A 23,881-nucleotide genomic window follows, 5' to 3' on the forward strand; every position below is an offset into this window, starting at 1 on the left:
AATAGTGAGGCAACGTACATTGTGTTTTGAAGAGACTCATCTATACTGTCACCAGAGTGGCTTGCAATTTTGAAGTCCTACTGAATACAGCTATACTTACCATATTGAAAAATAACAGATGTATATCGCAGAGCTTTGTTTTTCCAGTTTGGTAATAGTGGATTTTTTTATGGGACTTAATGGACCGTGAATATTGCAAACTGAGCAATCCGTCTGACTGTCTGAGAGGATATTGCCATTCCTGTATTTCTCAAGTTCCAGCATAAATTTTCTAGAATAAATCCCAAGTGCTGAATATTAGTACAGATTTAAATGGTTCAGCTTCGTAGCTATCAACTGCTAACTGGGTACGGAAACAGCCTTTGCCTTTGCCATGGCTACTCGTCCACTGATACCCATTCTGCTCAAACACAGGCACTATGCAGGCATTAATAAAGAGATAGGATCTCGCCCTGATGCTCAGAAAACAGATTTTGAAGGGATTATCCAACCAATGGAAAATTAGTTTTACTGAGTTCAATCCAGCATGCCCTCCCCCCCGCCATCCACTGCAATGTTTAGAGTCAACATCTCCGCTCAGATTTATTCTCCAGTCAAAGCCGGGGGGATTTCAGTGGATGACTCCTATTGACATTCCCATAAAGTAAGCATTACGACTTCTCTGTCCCGGCAGCATCAGGTTTCTCTAACTTTCTGAAACACTTATTTTGCCATAAGCGTTGTCTTATGCAAGCAAGGGATTTTTGGATGATGTTTGCTATTCAGAGCAGGTAAAAAGAAGATGAGTTTAAAGAGCTGATGGGGTTTATCTTTAAAGAGCTTCTCTCCCCATGAAGAGAAGCAGTGAGCCTCATAGTCTGTACACAAATGTGCTACGGCATATCTTGAAAGCAGTGTCATTCTCATTCAACCTTTTGCACTTAATTTTCCATAGTGGGAAGTGGCAGGCCATTAGCAGCACACCCACGCGAATTGGTAACTCACCCCAAATGAAATCTGGAGGTTTGCTGCCTGCCATGGCCGCGCTGCCAGCCTCTGGCCTGTACCGCAGGGGCCGATGAGACAAGGGGATGTATTTTACATAGCCCAGATGTAAAAATGATGGAGCTCTTAGAAGGCACTCGAGGAAGTCTTCCCTCTAGCAAACCTTCCTCTTATTTAATAGGGACAAGAAGTGACATCTGATTAAAGATGCGAGCTCAGACGTTGATCTCTGGTCTCTGTAGGCTGCTGTGCCGAGGCCACCAGACCTCCAAACAACTAAGCCATGTGTGGTCTTGTATGGAGATCAGCATAGCTACTGCTGGTCCGAAGTATCTTGTCTCCACTAGAAAAAATAGCACACAGGAAAAAAAAAAGAGAAAAAAAAAAAATCAGGATTTTTAAAAAGCTGCTAAAAGGCATCAGAGCCAGAGTTAGGTGAGCAGAGGGCAGCGTGTTTATCTTTTGACTTCAAAACAGGCACAGCCCACTCATCGTGCGAGGCTGTAAGCGGAGCTGCAGATGAGTAATACCTAAGAACAAGGCAGGTTTTGGGTACAGAGAAAGCTCAATTTTTTTAAAAGTCCCATTTTCAAACACAGGCATCTAAACTGGACTTTCTAAACCTGAATTTGAAGCATCTGCTTTCGGGAACACAAGCACCTATTTCACACTTAGCGACAAGTCAAAGTGTGAAGAAAACAAATTTAGCAGACTGAAAAGTACGAACAAACACTTGAAGACAGCAAACACATCCTCATTTTTGAGCATGTCAACAGCATCCTGATTATTCTGGGATACATTAACAGGGAACAGCTGCGTCTCTGAAACTAGGAAGCTTTAACTTCCTATGGGAGTGCTCCGAAAAAGAAAAATGCTACTGGAAATACATTTATAAAATTATCTGTGATGGGGAATAGGGAGTGGTTTTAACGTGGGAACTAAGGTGACACCCCTGAAAATGAGAGAGAAAAGAAGAGCACGCGTGCGCAACACAAAGGTAGAATATACACTAGGGCATCTCACAGAGATGTTCCTTCATGTGGCATTGTGTTGCCGTAGTGCATCAGGAGCTGGAGGAGGAAGGGTTGTGATAAAAAGGAGAGGCAGACAGACAGACTGCAAGAGCTGGGCAGACAGAGGAGGTGCCGGGGTGGGGTAAGGACATAGCATGGGTTAATGAGCCTTTCATTTCTAAGGAGAGGCTGGAAACACCAGTGGGCTTTGGGTGGAAAAGAGGTAGAACCAAAAATCGCCTTACTCAATGTTACTGGGAGAGCTGGCAAGGTGAACAGCTACATTAGCATTTTGGATGACAGACTGAAAAAACAGCGTATTATTCTTGATCTTGCAGTTGGGGATTAGCCTGACCTTTCTCTGATTTTTAAGGTTGCCCATGCTTGTGGTTTGACGTCTATCTGGAAAAAAAACCCTCTAAGCTGCATGCCAGCATGCTCAGAAAGGGGTTGTTAAGAGGAAATGACCCGGACCATAATTTTCGTAATTGCCCGAGGGCATTACAGAGTCAAACCATACCCAGCTTTGGGAGGCAACGGGGACCTAGTTCTCACAGCCACTTGTAGCACCACTCGAACCCCTCTGTAACAACCCCTCCTGGGCCATGGGGCAGCCGCCGGGAAGGACGGACGAGCGGGGACAGGAGCCACGCTTCAAGAAGGGCAGGAGGTGGGATGCACAGCACTCGCCTGACTCCTTACCACCCTCAGGATTGCACTCTCATGGTGACACCATTATCTTTCTGCTGTCAAAATTCTTGCCAAATTCCATTGCCTGGAAACCACAGTATAATAACCTTAAAAAAGCCAAATAACATTTAAACTTAGGTAAGCAGGACATATCTCAGAGCACAGGAAGGAAAAAGCAACTCAGTGCTGTCTCCCTGTAGGTAAGAGCCTCCCCTTCCCCTGGCAGTGGCATGCTTGTAGCTACAGTGAGGTGGGAGCCAGGCACTGCTGGGAGGAGGCAGGGAATAACGGATGGGCATCCAGGAGGAGGGTCAGCACCCAAGCAAAAGCGTCTTCTCTCCTAAGGAAACAGTAGTGCCATGGGAAATTGTTACTCTTCAAGGATTATAACAATTCATCCCCAGAAGAAAGGCATTATTTTCAATACAATTCAACAGATTATTATAAATGATGGATAAGAGATGAAGCTTCCTGTTCCAGAGCAAGGACAAAAATATTGGTAGGAAGAATGGTTGTTGTCATGGTTTAACCCCAGCCGGCAGCTAAACACCACCCAGCCACTCACTCACTCCCCCCCAGGTGGGCAGGTGTTCAACCATCTCCAGGAAAGCAGGCCTCCGTCACGCATAACCGTTACTTGGAAAGACAGACACCATCACTCTGAATGTCCCCCCCTTCCTTCTTCTTCCCCCAGCTTTATATGCTCAGCATGATGTCATATGGCATGGGATATCCCTTTGGTCAGTTGGGGTCAGCGGTTCCAGCTGTGTCCCCTCCCAACTTCTTGTGCCCCCCCAGCCTACTCGCTGGTGGGGTGGTGTGAGGAGCAGAAAAGGCCTTGACTCTCTGTGAGCGCTGCTCAGCAATAAAGAAAATGTCCCTGTATTATCAACACTGTTTCCAGCACAAATCCAAAACATAGCCCCACACTAGCTACTGTGAAGAAAATTAACTCTATCCCAGCCAAAACCAGCACAGTTGTCTTGTCCCCTACAAGCTCAGGATCTCAGTGGGTTTTAGCTACCGAGAACTAAGAATGTAAACCACTGTGCTAGTCAGAGCAGCACCAAAAACATGGTCTGTCACATCCTTGGTTTTTCCCTATATTCTCAGAAAAATCCTTTCTGTGCTGTAAGTGCCATAATTTTGAGAAAATTATACTGTGTTTTCAATGTTTAACACTGACTTATATGCAAAATATAGCTCAGTCTTACCGAAACGACCAAGACAAATGCTTCATACATTATGTATAAGTTCTTCCACAAAGCTCTTGATACAGATTATAGAGAATCAAGATATGCTGTCATCTTAGCATTGAAGGTTTTGATAACACTGAATGATTAAATAACTTCATAGTAGGCCCACTCCAAGGTTTTCTTGAGGAAACTCTTCCCTAAGCCTCTCTTGTTAGGCAGGCCAAAGAGGTTTGAGCCCTCAGTAATGAAAAATGTGTTGCTGTACCAAACAGCAGAGGAAACACAGGTACAGCTTAGTGCAGCTCTCCAGATCAGGAAACTTCTGGAAAAGGCGTTCAGTAGAGACTGGGGACATTTCCCTTCTTAGGGACCAGTACCTTTCTGAGAACGTTAATTTTTAACATCTTCTAAGGACCATTAAGAACCTATTAGGACTTCCAGAATAAAGCAATGTCTTGACATTTCCAGTTTCTGCCTGTTCTAAAAGTATTTGTTCTTCAAATAGCCACTGGGAAAATAGGTTTCAGAAAACATACGTTTCCCTGGTTCATTAGGCCCAAAGAGAAGAATAGTTGGAGAAGTCCAAGGGGCAATCTAAGCCTTATTTCCTCATGTGTTTCTTCCCTTCTTAAAGCACTGAATCATTTTTGCTATGATAATAAAGGTCAGGGAGGCTGTCAGCCTCCTCGTGATGCAATGCCCCCTTACCAAAGAAAGGAATTTGAAATTATGCCAGTTGATTAAGCAGCCGGTGATCAACATCCAGATCACAACAAAACCTTGTGGCACAGGGCAGAGAGCTCCTTCTTATAATGAGATCCCGATATATTAATTTTGTGTTTTCAGAGCTACAGAGTAGTTTTCTCCTTGCTTATAAAGGTAGAGAGATCGATACCGCTGCTCAGGGTCTGTGGTGGTCATCCCTCAGCTGCAGAAGCAAACTCAGGTCTCAGGCTTTCTGGAAACCCGGAGAAGCTGCTTTGTGCATAAGCCTTTGGGACTTCTCTGCAACATTTCATTCTCTCTGTGCTTTTCTAAATGCCTAAGCCCAGAACTCAGCTATCAGTACTGCTCCAGCATGATACTAATGCTCTGAAAAGTCACACTTTAATGCGCCACTTTAGTGTTTATCTAAATTTCAGACAGACTAATTATCTAACTTTCAGACTGAAAGGTCTGAAAGCATTGAAACGCACATCAACACAGGTAACTGTGGGAAAAAGCGTTTTGCAGAGAGCTGGCGACAGCACATCCGTGGGAGAGAAAAGCTAACTCCCTCAGCGTTGTGAAAAGCTGTAAGTAGGGAGAGTGCCTTGTCTGGTGAAAGAAACTTATGAAATATACACAGCAAGGTGGCAGGAGGACAAGGGTTTCAACTTTTTCCCCTCAGAGAGGTCAGCATCTTGGAAAGAGGGAATATTGCTTCCCAGTCAGGTCTCAGCAGCTTTCTCCCCTCTTGCAGGGTTGATTCCTTCCTTCTTCCAGAGGCAAGCAGCAGCTCAATTCCTCTTCATTTCTGCCTGAGCAGCTTGTTTTCCTGCTTCTGCAGGCTTCAGCAAGCAGCATCCCTTCTGCAGCCTCAACAATTCAGTAAAAGTTAAGGGATAGGGCCTGGAAAAGTGGTAAAGAGCTATCTACTGCTTGGATACCCACTTGCAGTTCTGTAGGAGGACAGCTACGTAAGATTTTCCAGAGCTGTTCAGCCCTCTCCCTGAGCAAGTAACATTTTTAGGTCTGTCACCAGGGATAAGAGGAGGCAACTTCTCTGTAAACAGCGTTCACAAAACATACGCTGCTGAAGGCTTCCACCGGCGCTTCCCAGAGTAAGCACACCATTTAGGGCTTAAACTACAAGGATGACATTCGTGACTTTGTAGTTTCACATTTAAAGCAGGGATTTGAGAGTCTTGCAATTTGAGGGGAAAAAAAAAAAAAAACAAACCAAAGAAAACCCCAACCTTCTTTTCTATCTTGACCTGAACAGTTTCTTCTTCTGAATCTAAGAGACACACTTGGAGTCTGAAACTAGATTTCTGTGCCTTAAAATATTTGGTAAGTTCCTGGATATTTGATGCTTCATTTCTGAAAACTACGACAGCCTCATCGTGTATTTAATTCTACAATCCTGGCAATTCCACACTCCATTTTTAGTATCATTTTTGTCTAGGGCCACATCAGTGAGGAAGTTGAGGAGGGTTAAATGCACAGGACCATTAAACCTCAGATTCCAGGATGCTCCATCTTAGAGAACACAGCTTCTCCTGATCTTCATGGTTCTAGGCCATGAGAGATTTGGACTTTGTAAGTCCATCTGCAGAAACAGTCTTCAAGTCTTGTGAGGTTAGTACATTCCTTCGCACATTTGGAAATGCTTGTTTTTCATCTGCTTTTTTGTTGTTTTGGATCCCAACTCTCCACAAATCGTATTTATTTTCTGAAAGGCCTGCAATTCTGTCTCTAAAATGTGCGTAGTCACAGAGGTCCCTTTTTGCTAAAGATTAAGGTTGAAGTTTTAAGAACCACCCAAGACATGTAACCAAAGGAAATTACTGTACTACAGAATAAAACGTAGTTCGGCTCTGTGAAGAAGTTGAGAGAGGGAGAAGATCCAGTAGTTGTGTAAGGGTGCAACTCACAAGTGTGCAAAACAGAAAATTAAAAAAAGGCACCTTAAAAAGTGTTTACTAGAAACTGTAAGAGAGAGGAGGATAATACACCTCTGTACATTGCACATCACTTCCATTAAGCAGGAGGAAGAATGATTTATTCCCATTCTCATGCCAAGCAGCACAAATGCAGAGAGTGAGTCTTCCACCTTCCTGAAGAGTTTCGGTGCCAAACAATGGTACCCAAAGCAGAGACCCACTGAAAAGTCAAAGGCAAATGATCACACCAAGACTGGACCCAGTCCCTACCTAGAGCGGATATCAAATCTGTGATTGTGAGGACACATCAGCATTCTTTTTCCCCAACTGATTCAGCAGACCAGAAGGGAAATGCTTTGAGGGCTGGAGGGAAGAATTGTTCACATGGAAATTACTGACAAAGACAAAAAAAAATCCACAGAATGTTCAGTCTGTAAAGAAACAAGAAAAAGACCAGTTCTCCCATAGATGGTGAACTAGGAGAGCAAGCTACTCCTTCCTCCTTTGCCTGGTAGGATTAAGCTTGCTACAAGCAGATGGAGAGAACTAGACTTGTTCCTCCAGTGGCAACAACTAGTTACAACTGCAGGAAAAATATCTTGATAAATTCTGCTGTGGACACTGCCTGTGGCAGCTCTGTGGGAGGGAAATCTCTGGTCAGTGGTGGGGGTGGCTGCAAGGGGAGACAGTAGACTATCTAACCAAGGCCTTCAATCACCCACTCAAAGACCTCTCCTATCTTTACAGGAAGGAAAATACAAATAAAAGAATCAGGCAGCCCTCACTGGTCGTTTTGGGTTTTTTGGGTGGTGTTTTTTCCCCCCAAAAGCAGTATATCGAGGAATGTTTTCTTACTTGGCAATCCAACATTTTTCACCACACTAAATCCAGGCACAGACATTTTCCTGAGCTTTCAGATAGCAAGTCTGAGATTCACACTGTGTGAGGGGATTTCTTTTCCCTCTGCTGAGATTATCCTATGACTACCAGAAATCCTCAGAAATCCCCAGGTACCAGACAGCCAACGGCACCATGCTCAGAGCTGTAACATCCTCCCTGCTGACAGTTGTGCCTTGCTTCAGCAGCAGCTCAAATACTAATCCTTGGAACAGCAACTGACAACAGTATGTGTAGAGCAGTTCACTGAGGTCTTCAACTTCTTCCAGAAGGATCACGCCAAGCCCTAATCCCCTTCCTGGCTTTGGCCCAGGACTTAACCTAGCATTTGAATGCCTACGAGGTCCCTGAGAAGAGCTTAGCTCCTGAAACTTCACATGCCTTCTGAGCAGGGTCTCATAAGAAAGAATGCTTCTCCTCAAAACTGTGTTTTCTCCTCCTGCCCCAGGGACTGTTCAAATGGCAAGATCATACATCCTTTTTAAAGTGGAATAGCAGTCAGGCAGAGCTTTCTTCTTGGGTTCAACCACTAACAGGATGGAAAATGTTCCTGAATACTATGAAACAAACATTGGCAGGAAGTGGAAAGTGGTTTCTATGCATGAAATGGACAGTTCAAGAAGAAAAGAAATATTCTCCATTTGCAGTCTTTTCCACAACAGCAGGGTTTTCCTTTTGTGACTGTATTTTTCTCCCATTACTTATTTAATTTGCTGGAAATGAACATGTCACTTGCTCACCACCTGGAGGGAAAAGCAGTTGTGCTGCTAGGATGAAAGGCTCCACAGATACGGCAGGAGGATTAGGACCTGCAATGTGTTTCTAAGGAAGAGAAGGCCATCGTGCACTCATGAAATTTAGTCTTTCTGTGAAAATAGCCACTTAACCTGAGAAGGATCACAGGTCTCCTCCTCCAAGCTGCCCCTAGTCAGGCTCAGCTCTCCACCAGAGAGCTCAGAGCTAGTAGGCTAGAACACAGAACAGGTCAAACACACAACAGGAGGATCCTGATAAATCCTGTAAGAGGGATGTGGCAACCAGCCTGGGGAGTATGTAACAAGACCAGCCAAAAGTCTTTCCATGCATCCATCAGAAGGAAAGTGATCTGCCTCAGGTCAATATACTCCAATACCATGTATTGTTAGGTATGTCAGATGCCAAGAACACACAGACCTAGCAAGAATTCCTCTTTACTGGAGTAACTGCATACAGGAATGGAAGGCAGGACACTGCAGAAGCATCTACATTAGCATCCTAGTTCAGATTAAAAGGGTAAGATTTTGAAGTAAGCTTTGAATTTACCTCCACATACGCTTTGAATCATGTCATGAAGCAGCGTCAAACCACAAAAACAGTATTCCTCACAAAGGAGCTGGAAGATGCATTCCCAGAGCACTCCTGACGCACTGCTGCCTCCGGTGGGCATTCAGTCCACAGGAACAGACCACAGCACATCTGAAGTGAAAGAAAAACCCTAGCCTAAAGTGTGTGTAGCACCAACTACTTCATTGTAAAAAGATTTGCTTGTCTACAGTATTTTCTAATACAGAAGTTGTCAGGAAAACAATCTGATCCCACGGGTACCCTCTGCATATCTCTTACCAGAGATACCTCTAGCCTTTGAAGTGAGAGAAAGCAAGAAATGGAAATGAAAGCCACTTAATCTTGAAGTCAAATTTGGCCTCCACGTAGCTCTGCCATCAGCATTAAGGATAGGAAAAGAATTATCTCCTACTTCAATTAACAATGCAAGCCTACTAGTTAAAACAACTATTTGTCCTTCAATCTCCCAAGGGGACACTCCTGTCATCTATAGCTGCTCCAAATGATTACAGCTGTGTTCTCTAATGCCAGAGTCCAACAGAAGGCTTAGTTATGGCTTTGTCTTTTCTTACATAAAAGGATAGCATCAACAATTACAGCAAATAAAAGTGACTTAGAAAAAAAAACCAAAACCCACAGAATTCTTGAACAATTCACACTACACTTGATACAAGCCTCCAGCTGAGTTAAACTTCCACCACCAACTGATTAGCAACTGTATGATGACCAGAGCTGTTTGATGGACAAAGGTGGTGCACTGGCCATTCAGCCAGGTTTAAGCCTGAATAGCTCCTCCCAGAAGCATTCTTTACAGATGTGGATGACAAGACACCGCACTACCTCTCCTACCAGTCAAGGCTTGTTTTGATCCCAGAGACAGAGAAAGCTCCCCACAGTTTCCAGGTCAACATACCTGTTCTCAGCTTTCATTCTTTTTAGTACAACTATAATGCATGCAGAAAAACCACAACTCAGTAGTACACCTGCTGACTTAAAATCCTTCCATAGAGCATTCGCACAAGCTGTTATGTATGGGTAACTATGTTACCTGACTGTAAAAGCCATTTTCAGTAGCAGTATTTTTGTAATCTACCTGAAAATTTATAGGACGATGAGGAAATTCACACGTAAGGTGTCTTGAGTAGAGACAACAACTGGTTTCATGATGGTCTTTCCCTCACCCTGTGCTTCAGGAGGAGTTCTAAGATGCCAAATCCTATAGAAGTGCAAAGGAAGAAACAAGACCTACTTGCAGCTACTGACTGCAGTCTATGGAAGAGTCCGTCCATTTGTAAGCCGTGCCTTCAAGGCAAAGTCAGACTTACAATTCATGCAAGTGAACTGGTTTAGATGAAGCAACTACAAAGTACCACCTCATTTCTAAGAGCAAACCCATTCATAGACCAACCCCAAACTGCACTAGTCCAACTCTTGGAAGGACAGCTATTCAAGACCAAATAGCTAGGCCCCTTCACAACAGGCTGAGAGCAGCCGATCAGAGTACAGCACAAGTTCTCTCACCTCCAGACTTAAATGGATTGCTCTGCATGAGTTCTCCAAGATGACCATAGCATCAAACTGACGACATTCTTGGTTTCCCTCCCTTCTGCTTGTTCCCAAAATACTCTCCCACACAAGGACTTAATGCCTTTAGATGGTATCACACGACAGGTCTGGTTTTAATTATTGTACCAAAAGTGTCCCAACTAGGCAGAGCTCCTGAATAACACATGATTTTTCATTAACACACTATCATGGCCTGCCCTGTTTATCCTGGCAGTATATAAATCCTGCTTTAAAAAAAAAAGCAATTTACATTTAAGACATTGTCTTCTCCTACCTCTCCTTTAAAGCCTCATTGCCTAAGTCAAGTAAAAGGGCTGAAAAGCATGTGGTGTCCTGAGTAAGGACGTTTCGCAGCCCACTGCCAGCAGGTCAGAAATTGAGCTCCAGGTATAGAGTGTCTTCTGTTTCCAGAAGAGGAAAAACTAAAACCCAACCAAATCATGTTTTCATAAAAAGGAAAATACAGAAGTCTCCCTAGAAAAACTTTAGTGAAAAAAATAGCCTAAGTTTCCAAAACACTTTTGTGCTAGAGACGCCAAGACCTCTTTGCAATTGTATCTAAGTATACCTTGTGGCCATTTCTACGAGATAAGCTGTGGGTATATTTTGCCAAGGTTAAAGTTAAGTGCTTCCATGAAAAGCTTATACAAATGTGTACATAAACTAATAAATACAGCATCTATAGAAGTCCACATAACCTGATTTGTCATTGTGTACTGACCTTATTTCAATTCAGTTTTCCTCATTCATGAGTGAGAAAGCAGCAGTATGAAAGGATTCAGATGTTTCAGTTTTTTATTGTAAATCATTCGCCCCTGCAATGTTTCATAACTGTTTTAACTAAGGCAAATTGAAGAATGTTTACATTAACATTACTTTCATTAGCTGTAGCATGATATACAAATGGTCACATAAGCTTCAAATATGCAGCCTCATTTTATCGTCGTCCAGCTCTATTCTTCAATGCTTTCAAAGTTTTCCTCATGATTGGTGCAATTTCTTCAGTAACAACAAAAAGAAGAGACCAGTTAGGATTACAGCAGTGACTTAAAATGGTATTAGCATAATATTAAGTATATATTAGTAGACTGCAAGTTAAAACAATTATCTTGATAATCTTAGGAAGTTCTATTTACTTTTGATAGGCTTCTTTCCATCTGGAGTCATTACGCTTGAGCTAGAGCTTCCACTGTTGCCAGTAGGGATTGGATTTGATGATGTGTTATTTCTGTCTCTGCTTTCTGGAATCCTTGTTCTTTTAAAACAAGGAAATAAGAAAGTTAGCTTTTGATATGAAACTACCATTTCCTCTCACTCATTTTGGAGAAAAAAAAAATCATCACAGACATTTAAGACTTTACACCCCAAAGACAGTATTTTAACAAGTCCGTTCTGCAGTACATTTAAAAGTTATAGGATAATGCAGTTAGAAGGGACCTCAGGTGGTCATCTAGTCCATTTCCATTCTTGCACAAATTTTCCATTTATTAGATTTGATGCATCTTATTTGTCTTTAAAATTAAATGATCAGAATTTGTGAGAGATCAAGATGTTTAGCAATACCATTGTGATCCATAATCCCTGTGTTCTACTTTGCTCTTTGTGTTTGTTTTCCTCTTTGAACACAGCTGAACTGCTAACTAGCTCTCCGCCAGAAAACGAGGGCAAATTTACACAAGTTTTTTTTGTTTGTTTTTTTAAAGGAGGATCTCTAGGAAAAGGCACAATAATTAACCCTAAATATTAGGTTGGGATCCTCAATCAACAGGACAAGGATGAGGCAGTCACAGATACAGAGACGATGGCTACTGCTAAAGACAGTTAAACCAACACCACACTGAAGTGTCAGCATGATGTCACCAATCTGGGCAGCCTTGTACACCTCAGAGCCAGTCACTGATGTCTGCTGCCAGTTATCATATACCACTGCACACTGAACTGCAAACAGCAGCCTGTTAGGGATCTGCACATCTGTATAGGACCTTTTTAGCTCCTGCAAAACCAGCTTCTTCAGTGAAAATTTCAGCTGTACAAATTCTACAACCTGCAAAACCGACAGGTTTTTAGAGGACATGGTGAAAGCAATGAAGTTAATCTCATTGTGCCTAAACAAACTCGTTTCTCAAGAGGGCAAAGCAACAACTCTCTCACAGCTTCTTTCACACAACAGCAGTTCTTCCTAATTTATCACGCCTGAGGGGGGGAAAAAAAAAAACCAAACCACAAACATGCAGGGGTTTGAGTACATCATTCAGTTACCAGTCCAGAGATTACCGGAGCAGAAAGGACATTTACACTGCTGTACTTTAAGCACCTAAACTGGAAGGCTGGTCTGTCACAATGTAGATACAACCTCCCACAGGGCAACTGAAAGCAAAAGCCTAACTCGACTGCCTTGGTGGGGGACTATCTTCACTGAAAACAGCAACAGTATGGAAAGAAGCTTCCTAATTTAATCAGCTGAAGGTGCAGCTATAAAAACATTGTATCTGGCATAAAAGCCGATTTTAAGATGTTCCTATATCCAGGATATCATTCCTGCCCCATACCACCACCACCTTGAGCACTAAGTTGAGGCTGCTTGACTAAGTCAAGCTCCTGAAATTCACAGAAAACATACTCTTCCATGGTTTGGTAAGGTTTTTTTTCTCCCCAGATAAACCCAGGTCAGTTCAGTCATTTAGTTCATGTGCCCAAGACCGAACAGTTACTCAGCACAACTGCAGGCACTGCAGCATCAGAACAGAAACAACTTAAAATGACTCTCCTGACATGTTCAGCTATACTAAGTCATCTTGCATCACATTTTCAACAGCTTAAGTTTTATCCTACCTGTTCCCAGCTATCTGTCACTATCCACGCACATACTTGTCAACCTGCATAACTGTTCCCCAATTCAGATTAACAAAAAATGTTCCACCTGCCGCCTCCCCAAAGGGATAATTTTGAGAGAGCAAGTTGCAGAGCAGTTATACCAATATGGGAACAACCACAGGCAACGGGGACAAGGGAGGGCACCATGCTCACCAGCAGCCACAGCACAGTGAGTGACCACGGCTTAAGGTACCCACGTTCAGGCAGTATGAATACTCTCCATAGCTTTTATGGTCCAGCTGCTGGCATGTGGACTCATCAACCCATGGGGTGCTTCCGAATCAAACTGCTGATTTTTCTTTCAGAAAAGAACAGATATTAAGACAGTGAAAACCAGCAGTCTGTCTCCACATAGTTGAGAAAGGAAGAAGAGGTAGAAGCTGGTGCTACAGCTGGTTTATCTCCCTGTTGCAGCCATCCTCTTGGGTACAAGAGAGTTCATTAGGCTGGCAGGAACAGTAGGACAAACATCACATCTCAGCTTTGGTTCTCATGGCTGTTGAACTACTCTGAACTAAGAGGTCAAAGAAAACTTGGCTTTGTCTGTAGAAAGGCAACATTTGAGGAACCCCAGTTTTCTGTTCCTCCAGTGATCAATGTTGGCTACTGCTACAGACTGACTGTTCCAGACACTCCTTTAAAAGCTGCCAAAGCAGAAACCCACAATCAAGAGTATTAAAAGCTGCTGAGATTCACTCTGGTCAGCTATATCACTCTGGACAGCTGACTGGGATTTTATGAAAGCAGGAGAACGTGTGAGGCTACTAGGCAGGTTTATAAACACGAAACAGCAACACTGGAATCTCCTCAGGATGTCAAGCGGCATTAGTGTAATCTGGAGAAAAACAACAGCATCCACTCACTCTCCAGCTAGGAGGGTGAATTCATCACTGGCACTTTGGAGAAGTGTGCGATGACAATGCATACACGGCAGAGGAGCACGCAAGACTTAAAAGGCAAGTTAGTTTCCAGCCACTCGCTGCTTAAAAAAGGAAAGTAAATAGAGAGCTATTTATAACGTCAAAAATATTTTGCCAGCAAACTTTTGTACTGACAAAGACATCTAAACTCAAATTAAATGCGTAGTACAGAACACTTACTTGCACTTCTCCACTGGATGAAGTTGGGCGACAGGTCCTGCTGTCCCGTGGATTTCTTGCTGTCGGCGAATGTTCCTGGGTGGTTTTGCTGCACTGGTCACGTAAGCCATTTTTACTTGCCGGCCTAATACAGCAGCAAGAAGCAGAGGATATGTGACTTTTTTCCCCCCCTTTATGTTCAAAACTCAGTTGATAATATGGTTGTGTGGCAATTTCTAGGTTTAAATTGGGAAAAAAAAATAATTCAGAAAAGCAGAACCTGGTACCAAAGTAGTAACTGAACCATGGTAAGTCATATAGACTACATCCAGCATTTCTTCGTATTAACTTTGGTATTTGTAATTACATTTGTACTCTTTGCATTGTTGCTTAGAATCCTCAGTCTAACTAGTAAGGTAAGATTTGTCTACTGTATGCCGCATGTATTATGCATTGATGTATTGCATTAATGCATGTATTTACTTTTTGAGCAACTTGTAATAAAAGGAACAGCATTCTTTCTTGATGTCTTCTCCTAGAGAATACAGCATTAGTGCTCAGTACAAGTAAATCACTAAACCCTACATAGTAAGTGCCAAGAATAACAGAAGAGACTGGGTTTTTTTAAGTGGAAAAGTTAACCACAGATTTTACCTTTTGGTTTCTCAGACTGAGCTGAAAGAATATTTTTTGTAAGCATCTTCAGTTTTTCTTCTCTCTGATTGAACAGTCTCAAGTACATTTCACGCCAAGACTCATATTCCAGGAGGCTCTCATTTTTAAAATCTCTCTGGCAGTGTTTCTTCCACAAGTGGTCAGATTCTTCTGTAAACATCTAGTTTCAACACAAGATTATCTTAAATCCAAGATTTAAAAATAACATTTTCAAGAGCACCTGTTAGCTGAGCCTGTAGACAAAGCCCAATCCCCCAGTAGAGAAAGGTGCAGAACAAATCCCACCACACATGCTCTCACAGGTAATCCCAACACGGAGTGTGGCAATACCATGCAGATATGCTGATTCCAGCCTAGAAATCACATGCTTCAAATAGCAGAGCTCTGTATTTGAGTTAATGAGTCATGCTTACAGGCTAGACTTGTGCTTCCAACACAGGCTTAGGCCACACCAGCTCTCAACTTCAGGCATACAGAGAGGTGGCCAACTTGCACTACAAAATACTACACACTCAGAATCTCAACGTCCAAATGCATCATGGAGCTGGCCTTAACGGTCTAAATAAGAAGTCTACCACACACATTAAATCTCACCCCAGATACTTCCCCATTGGTATGCTTTGCAGCCTTAACAGTTTGTAACTTGAAAACAGTTGGTACTATTACAACTCTCCCAGCTATTTCAGTGCTAAATACCATGGTCTTTTTCTTTTTTTTTTTTGTTCTTCTATTTAGAAACAGAACTACTTTTCTCCCCAGACTGGCTTTCACTAAGACATCAGTAATAATTCTCCCAAATGCTTTAAATCCTGACACTTGAAAAAGGGAGGCTTGATAATGACAGCTGAATTCAAAGAAATAAGTATGCAAGACAGAAAACCAGTGTAGCCCATGGAGAATCTTTATCAAAAAGGGTGCAAGGAAGGCAGAAACAGATGCCTTGTCCTCTATGGTTCCCTGAATTTAACAACACAGAATTTACCGGATTACATTCCTCTATTCGAAACAACTGCTCTGGTGTGCAACGTGTTAGCACAGGCTCAAGAATTTCAAAGGGCACACCTCCTACTTCATGTAGAGCTACAAAAGAGGACAGTACTTTCAGTATCTCGTTTATTTTACTCAGTGGGTAACACCACTCAAACAGTTTAAAAATAAAAATACAAGTTAATTTTAGCAAGCACTAACAGAACACATGTTTTGAAGTCAGGCTATGAGAATATTTATAAATCAGCAGTTCCATACTAACTGGCAGTTATATTTGAGGATGGAGAAAGCATCTTTGAATAGCTACTGCCCCATCTTTTCCGATGTGCATCACTCCCCTCTCTGCCTACGCCAGGGAATAAATAATTTCTTGATCACTCATTCTAATTTATGTAAACAGACATCTTGGAAGGAAAAAAAAAAATCAGCAGGCTTTTTGGCTGATAATTTATAGGACATTATATTTTAACTAAAATTGGAACTTTAAAAAAAGATAAGCTTTCAAAACAAAACTACATTTTAGCACAGCCCTAAATCCATTCTTTTGAGTGCCTTTCAACCTGCTCTGAGTCACTGTTTGTAGGGAGGGGCGTTATCTTTTAGTAGGCCAGTTGTTGGCATGGACAAAAAAAACTGATACACTTTCAGGCACAGCCTGCTACAAATCCCTTAAAGTACTCACAGTCAATATTATTTTGAAGCACTCGGATGCACTGTTCATAAAGCGTAAGCATCTTTGAAAGACAAACTGTTTTAGAGCCGGAGTAAACTTGCATTTTAGAGTTCAGTCTCCGTCCTGTGAATTGAACTGTCTCACTGACTTGCCGGGTTGCTTCTACAACAGGTGCTAGGGAAGCTGCAAACAAAATATCAGGCAGGGTTTCTTTTACCTCCTGACGTTTTACAATGCTTTAAACAGTCAGCTTTGAGAGAAATGTAGCTGGTAGGACACATGAATATTCATTTTTCTTGAAACACAAAGTTACTGCATTACAGTTTGGGGCCCTGACACATATTGTACATTAAAGAAGTCCATTCATCATCATCTAACACCAAGACAGCATGTGCATTGCAAGTGAGCTGCACCAACTCAAACCAGCCTTACATTATTTAGCTCAGGTCTACATGTGCTGTATTCACATCTAGATTACTCTGTTACCAGTCTACAGCACATTATTGATCTTCCCGAGTTACCCTAGAGAAGCCAGAAGCTGCAATAGCAGTGATGTTCCAATACCAGAGTGATATGAAACCACTGAAACCTCAAGAGCTGCCAGGGGAACCACTGGCACTTTGTGTCACCTACCTGAAGAGATGCTAGCAAGTTCCTATGCCGAAGCTACACCCAGTGCTTCCTATATTTGTTTTACCTAAGACAATTTTGACTAAGGCTTTGCCTGCTATAAGGTATAGACAGGAGTAAAGATAAATGGAGCCTGTAGAACTACCACCTGATCTATGCCTTCACTACATCTGTGGTAACCTTCCACAGTATGTCTTTATTCAACAAGCCATAATAGGGAAGCCTTTATAACTCCCATCAGCTTCAACATGATTTCTACAGATGAGAAAGTGAAGGTGAGGCATTTCTTCGCCATGGACAGATGAGCTAATATAGTTTATTAGGAAAGGGGATAAAGACATCTCTGCATAGAGCTGTAAAAACCTGCACTGTTTCACATTTATCAGCCTTGCGTACTACTTACCTTTAAAGTCTGCAGCATATGGGGGAGATGAGATTGAGATGCCTGTCAGAAATTTAGGCAGTGGAGTATTAAGAAGATCTTGGAGGGATGTCACCTTGGCCTGTGCACAGTCAAGGAAACATTGCTTCAACACTACAAATTTGGGTTTACTGAGGCTTAAAATAAGCTACGAAAACAACCCTTAAGCAAACTCCAAAGGTAACTAGGATAACTAGAATTATTGCTTTTCTGCACTAAAATTTACTCACTGGATTACTTTTCAGCATATCCTTTCATACTCTACTTACCAAGACTACATCACAAAAGGAACTTAGTGGGATATCTGCAATCAGTGCATAAAAAGACATTAAAGAACAGAGCAGCTGTGTTCAGCTAACAGGCTTTCAGATAAATGGCTACTGAGGTTAAAGGCGTGCAGTGAATGAGACAAAACTGCAAGATGACAAAACCACAATTAAGTGTTTAAAGGCAAACTAAATGCCATCCTGAAAGACAAGAAACAGCTTTATATCTGGTCCTATCAAGTCTCCTAGACTGTGCTGGATAAGTCATTTAGCCTAAAATTTTCAGAGATAACCCCTTAAAAAGGGATTTAAAGATGCTGCAGTCTGGTAAGTATAGATGTAAGTCCCTACAAATGCCTGGCATTATGTGCAACATCTAAATTGGGTCTTAGGTGTCCTCCAATTGTAAGCCAGGCACTTACAGCCCAAAACTTGCATGTATCTTTAATAACTTTTCACAACTGCTTGAACATCCAAGACTTTTCCTTAAACAGTTTATGCTAGAGTATCATACACAAGCCTCTACATTAGTATTTCTCCACTTAGGAGAGATTGCAGAACTTCCACAATACATAAAGCCTGGAGCTTTCACATCACAGTAAAGATAAAAGACTGAAGAGACCTCCAATTCCCAGTGCGCAAAAGGGCTTCATTTAAAAGGTCTAATTAATACACATGTTTAGACCCACCTTGGCTTAGAGGAGCTACTTAAGCTTCTTCAAGGGACTAGGATAGTTCACATTACGAACACGTATAAGCTATTTTTATATGCAATACTGTGGTTTACTTCAATGCATTAAAAGAAGTAAGTTCAGTTCCACTGCAGACCTTAACATTGACTATTAAAGAACCATAGCATCTGCCAAAATGACTGTGCTATACACAAACAGCTGCTACAGTCACAAGTTAGGCTGGTTAAGAATGGAAGAAGGGGACATCTTTCCAAAGGTAAGGACCTTTACTTTGCAGGTAAAAAGCAGATTAGCTGATACGGATCAAAAACATACAGGAAATCATCCTAAAATACAAGACAAGTCAATTGTAAACTGCCAGTATGCAAGAAACCATCTTTTTTTTTGCCCCAATTATTGTAATTATTGGCAATTCCAATGCAGCTGATATGTCGGAGCCTTGCAATCTGTTGCTTAAAATAAATACAGCTGAATTTCACTGAAAATAAGAGACAAGAGCACGTATTCATCTGCAGTTTATTTGCTATTATCTCAACCATGCAGTGGTTTACCTTTTTATTGGGAGTTTCTGACTGATCATCCTCACAGTTTTTTACACCTTCCTCTCCCTTCTTTGCATGAGAAAATTTGGAAGTAGGACAAGCCTTCCTTTTTCTTTTTTTGGTAACCTGATCATAATTAAGATAAGATTCAAAAGACATAGTAGGGGGCTCAAATTCCTCATCACTAGGTAATTCGGCTTTGCTTTTTATGACAAGTTTTTGTTTTAGTTTCTTCACATTCTTAGGATTTCTCTGTTTGGAAGCATCCTTACTAGGCTTTTCCTTCAGAGGTGATAAATCTTTATTGGCTACAGAGGAACACTGGTTTTCTGAAACTTTCTTGCTGTCTGTGGAGGTTGTCTCTTTGAAGTCACTTTCTTTAGCTTGAAGATTGGTACCCTGGGAAGCATGCTTAGAACCACTGCTACTACATTCTTTATTATCACATCCTTTTTGAGACTCAGAATCTCTACTTTGGTGGGTCTCTTCACTACAAGTACGCTGCTTATTCAGCTTTTTAGAAATGGGAGCGCTATTGGAACTTCTGGAGGCCAGTACAGATGCTTTGGACTTCTCTGAAGACTTAATCTCCTTGGAAACGGAAGATTGTGTCTCATCTTTTTCTTTTTCAGTATTTTGTTTTCTTCCTCTGTGACCACTGCAACATAAAAAAAAATAATCGCATCCCATGCTACATCTGATGCTAAATTCTTGAACAATCAGTCTTTTTACCTACATTAGTAAACCTAAAAGCATTAAATCACACCATGTGTCATAATTTTACAAGACCCAGAACTGTGCTCTGCTGTGCTCTTATTCTTCCATTATCAGTACAGAATCCCAGAGAAGCAGCTCTTGGGTCCAGCACCGCTAAATACTGCAACAAGAATTGATAGCAAGACAAGCAGCGAGTAGGGACCTAACCATTAGTAGGAAAATATGCCTGACAGTACTATTTGCTTATAATGTGTTGGATACCACTTTTTAGACAAGTCTCCCTGCATGCTTTATAACAGACATAGTACTTGAAATAACTAGGAGACAGAATTTATGACATGCTCTGTAGGTGATACGGATTACAAAAGGTCAGCCTTTATGCTTTGCTTATCACAGGTTCTGGTATTTCACTTTCCTGTTGTTTGAATAACTTCAGATTTAAAATGCACTATTTAGTCAATCTAAATCTTTGGCTTTTCTCAGCTCAATTGCCTCAGATTGTCAGAGGTCTGCAAAACGTCTAAAGCACAGTCAGCCTGGCCATGGCAGTGGTGGCTGCTTCATTCTGAGAAGAAATCACATCTCTTCAGTGTGACTCCTCCAATATTGGAAGCCCTTCTCAGTCCATAAGAACATTATAGGAAAGCCCTCTATACAACCAAATCACTGGAGAGCTGCCTCATTTAACCACCACTCTGGGAAGAAAGAGCAAGCTTCCCACTTCCCTGAAGAAATGCAGAGGTGCCCATCACTGGCTTAGTCCCACTTGCACCAGCTGGGACCTAAGAACTTGTGCCAGTCAAAAAAAGACAGTTGAAGTCTTTGAGTGCTGGCTGGCTAATTGCCCAATACCTGTTGCTCTGATTTGTCTTCCGATATTTTGTAAATGACAAACTCATTTCTTCCATCCAATTTATGCATCTATCCTAATGCATATTTCATTCCAAACACTTTCCTAAGCTTTCCAAGCTGTATTTTATAAAGTTACACCACAGTATAATTAACTTTTAGAAAAAAGTTAGTTCACACCTACCTTTTATTTTCTGGAGGAATAAGTTTTTTCCATTGTTTTACCAGGGTTTTAGCTACATTCCCAGCAGTGGCATGTTTCCTAAAACTGTTAACTGCTTTGCCTATGCCAGTTTCCTGTTGAAGACAGTGCCAGAAAGATGGGCAGAATAAATCACAACTATCATCCCAAGTAAAACCTTCTCTAAAACTGCTACAAAGACTATTAGCCTCGTAGTCAGAGAAGTCTTATGGCAGCTAAAGAAATAATAAATGCATTCTTCATACTGCAAACAGAACTGAATAAAAGGTTAAATATTTATAGCCAAATACGGGGAACAAAATCCAGTCTTAATTCATAAAACTAAGACAAGTCATTTTCCTCCATTAGATGTATGTACTTCAGGAATTTCATTTGGCTCAAATGCTTATGCCCACAAAATGCATACTGCACCCCAGTGAATTAGATTAATCAATTCAAATTCCCTTTAGGCTTATGCAGGTACATTTTAGCATGTTAGAGAGCACATGATGGATGTATTGTAATCTAAAATGCATCTCAACCAGGATTAGTATGGGATAGAGGGGTCAGAGGAGCAGAGTTCATACGACCAAACTCAGTCTCAGTTTCAGCCACAGGGGGAAAAACAAACAAATACACACTCTTGACATTTAAAACCTGTCATTTTCTGGTTTTCCCCAGTACAATTATTTTCACATTACCACTGTGCCTTCAAATCTTGCTCTAGTGAGTTCTACATTGTTTAAGCACAACTATCTTGCAGACTTGGAGTGTATATAACTATCATAGGTGATTTCTTTTTAATCCTGTATTATCAGTAAGTATCTTTGACTCATGAACTCTCACTTTTAAGATGCACACAAAACCTGGATTTCACTAGGTTAGCAGCAAACTGTTTATGCTCTTGCTAACTACTGAAATGATACTTCTGTGAAGTCTGAGCAAGAGCTATACATGTGCTACTCCCACATAATTGGCTCACACCTTAGAAAAGGCTTCCTTAATTTCACTTTAAGGAGATTTAGGTTCTATATAATTTTAGCAATACTGGTTTGGTAGGTCAGCATATTGCAAAATAGATGCAAGAAATCTGGTGGGATTATTTCCTAATGCTATTTATGTTCTTCAAATGCATTAAAAATACGTGGAGTCCTCAGTTGTAAGACATCTCTTTCCTCTATTTGACTTGAAGGCTTCTACACAAGTTTGTCACATTATAAAACATGCAAGTCTGCTGGCAACATTAATTGTCTGCAGAAGCCCTTTGTCATTTTAAACAACTAATTGCAATATGAGATTGTTTTGTTTTCCAGTAAAAATACATAAATATTGCTGTATTCCAGTAGAAGTCTACCTGTGTTTAGGCAGTCAAATGCCTTTTTGCCTGAATAGGCCAGCCAAATATCTTAATTATCGTATTTTTCTCTTACTTTTCAGAGAACTCTCACAAAAAACACATTTTTCTTCCCAAAATATAGACATATTGCTCATAATAACTAGAAGCTTCATAGACCAGTGTGAGAATTTCTAATATGAAATTTGATAGGATGCAGCTTGGATAAGAATACAAGTTACAAGTATCCTTACTCTATAACTTGGGATGCCTGCTCTTTAAATGCAAGAAACTAACCTTGAGCTGCTAATAAAAGACAGAAGATTTAGACAACTGACCTAAAGAATGGTTCACCCATATTTGCTTTGTCTTAAGCATTGACTTGAAAGCAGTTTTACAGTGAGAAGAAGCCAAGGCTGAACAGTGAAGTGTTCTCTATATGCCCAGATTCCTGCTCAGTACTATCACTGTTGGCATAATACTGTATTTGTCAAGTTGTATGCCCAACTTCTAGCTGGTTTTTGGAAAAGCCTCCATGGTTCCTTGTACAGAGCTCTAAACAAATCATGATTAAGAGTCAAAATTAGAAGCAGTGAATGTTGTTGCGTCTTGTATGATTGCAGAACCCTGACATTTACACAGTAATTCACTATGGAAGAGTTTAATGTATTATTGGTCACTTACCACTAGAATATCCAGCGATATATCCAAATCCTGTAGTACCTTAAGTGTTTTTATAATCTGAAAGGAAACATTAGATTATTTTTTTAAACAAATATTTGTAAGTTCTATTCTATTTTTCTCATCCTCATTCACATGTTTAATGCGAAAATACTCAATAGTATTAAGAGGAATATCCAGTAACTTCATGAAAATGTAAGCACTCCTTTATCGCACATCAGGGCTGTGCCTGAAGTGTGTGCTGTGAACCAGTACAGTTCTGCCAACCCCCCCAACTTCAGTAATACCAGAAAATCCAGTAGGTAAGAATTTACCACTACAGAGATTACATTAAAGATCAATAATACAGTAGTACAGGCTACATATATATGCCCACACTCCTCGTGTAGCAGTGACCCTCATTTGTCACAGAACCGATAGAAAAGCTGCACTATGCAGAACCAGCACCATGCAAAATGAGCAAGTCTCCCAGCAGGTCTCCCAGTCAGCAGCACCACTCCATCAGCCCAGGCCAAGAAAGAACAATAGAGCTGGTGGGAGCCCAGTTTGCAAAAAATAAGGTTTTGAAAACTTAACTGCAATTTGTACAGTAACAAAATGAACTCAAGCTAGAACAGCTGTTTTGTTTCGCACTGACAAAGTATACACCTGTTACAAAACTCAACATTTCCATCAAAGCAGGAAAGAATTTTTCAAATACAAGATGGCTCATCTTCCTATGAGAAGTGTTTTAGAAACACAGAAGTCCCATTTATAAGCGGAGTATAAATTTCTTTGGCAATAGGTATACAGCACCCCTGAGTCTTGCAGTTGACCACACACAAGCAATTTGCCTTACCTTTCACAAACTTCCATGAAGCTATGTAACATAGATGATAGAATTAATGTGGAACTGAAGTAACAGCATTTCTTAAGGCTTTCACAAAGCCTGGAATACTAATCAAGTTTAAGATCACTGCCACTTCTA

General features: G+C 41.2%; 1 protein-coding gene across 1 annotated transcript in view; it reads right to left on the bottom strand.

Moving 5' to 3' along the window:
• Positions 1 to 11,099: 11,099 nt before the first annotated feature.
• The window catches only part of LOC103924624 (transcription elongation factor B polypeptide 3-like), a 25,276-nt gene continuing 12,494 nt past the window's right edge, over positions 11,100 to 23,881 (bottom strand). Inside the window, exons 2-11 of the mRNA XM_009333182.1 lie at positions 22,918 to 22,974; positions 20,904 to 21,016; positions 19,163 to 19,811; positions 17,636 to 17,735; positions 16,612 to 16,785; positions 15,925 to 16,022; positions 14,922 to 15,102; positions 14,289 to 14,412; positions 11,451 to 11,569; positions 11,100 to 11,313 (exon numbers count right to left, since the gene is read on the bottom strand). Coding sequence (XP_009331457.1) covers positions 11,252 to 11,313; positions 11,451 to 11,569; positions 14,289 to 14,412; positions 14,922 to 15,102; positions 15,925 to 16,022; positions 16,612 to 16,785; positions 17,636 to 17,735; positions 19,163 to 19,811; positions 20,904 to 21,016; positions 22,918 to 22,974 — 1,677 coding nt within the window. The 3' untranslated portion in view covers positions 11,100 to 11,251. The remainder of the gene's footprint in view (positions 11,314 to 11,450; positions 11,570 to 14,288; positions 14,413 to 14,921; positions 15,103 to 15,924; positions 16,023 to 16,611; positions 16,786 to 17,635; positions 17,736 to 19,162; positions 19,812 to 20,903; positions 21,017 to 22,917; positions 22,975 to 23,881) is intronic.

The sequence above is a fragment of the Pygoscelis adeliae genome, unplaced genomic scaffold, assembly GCF_000699105.1.
Source record: "Pygoscelis adeliae isolate BGI_AS28 unplaced genomic scaffold, ASM69910v1 Scaffold57, whole genome shotgun sequence".
NCBI lineage: Eukaryota > Metazoa > Chordata > Aves > Sphenisciformes > Spheniscidae > Pygoscelis > Pygoscelis adeliae.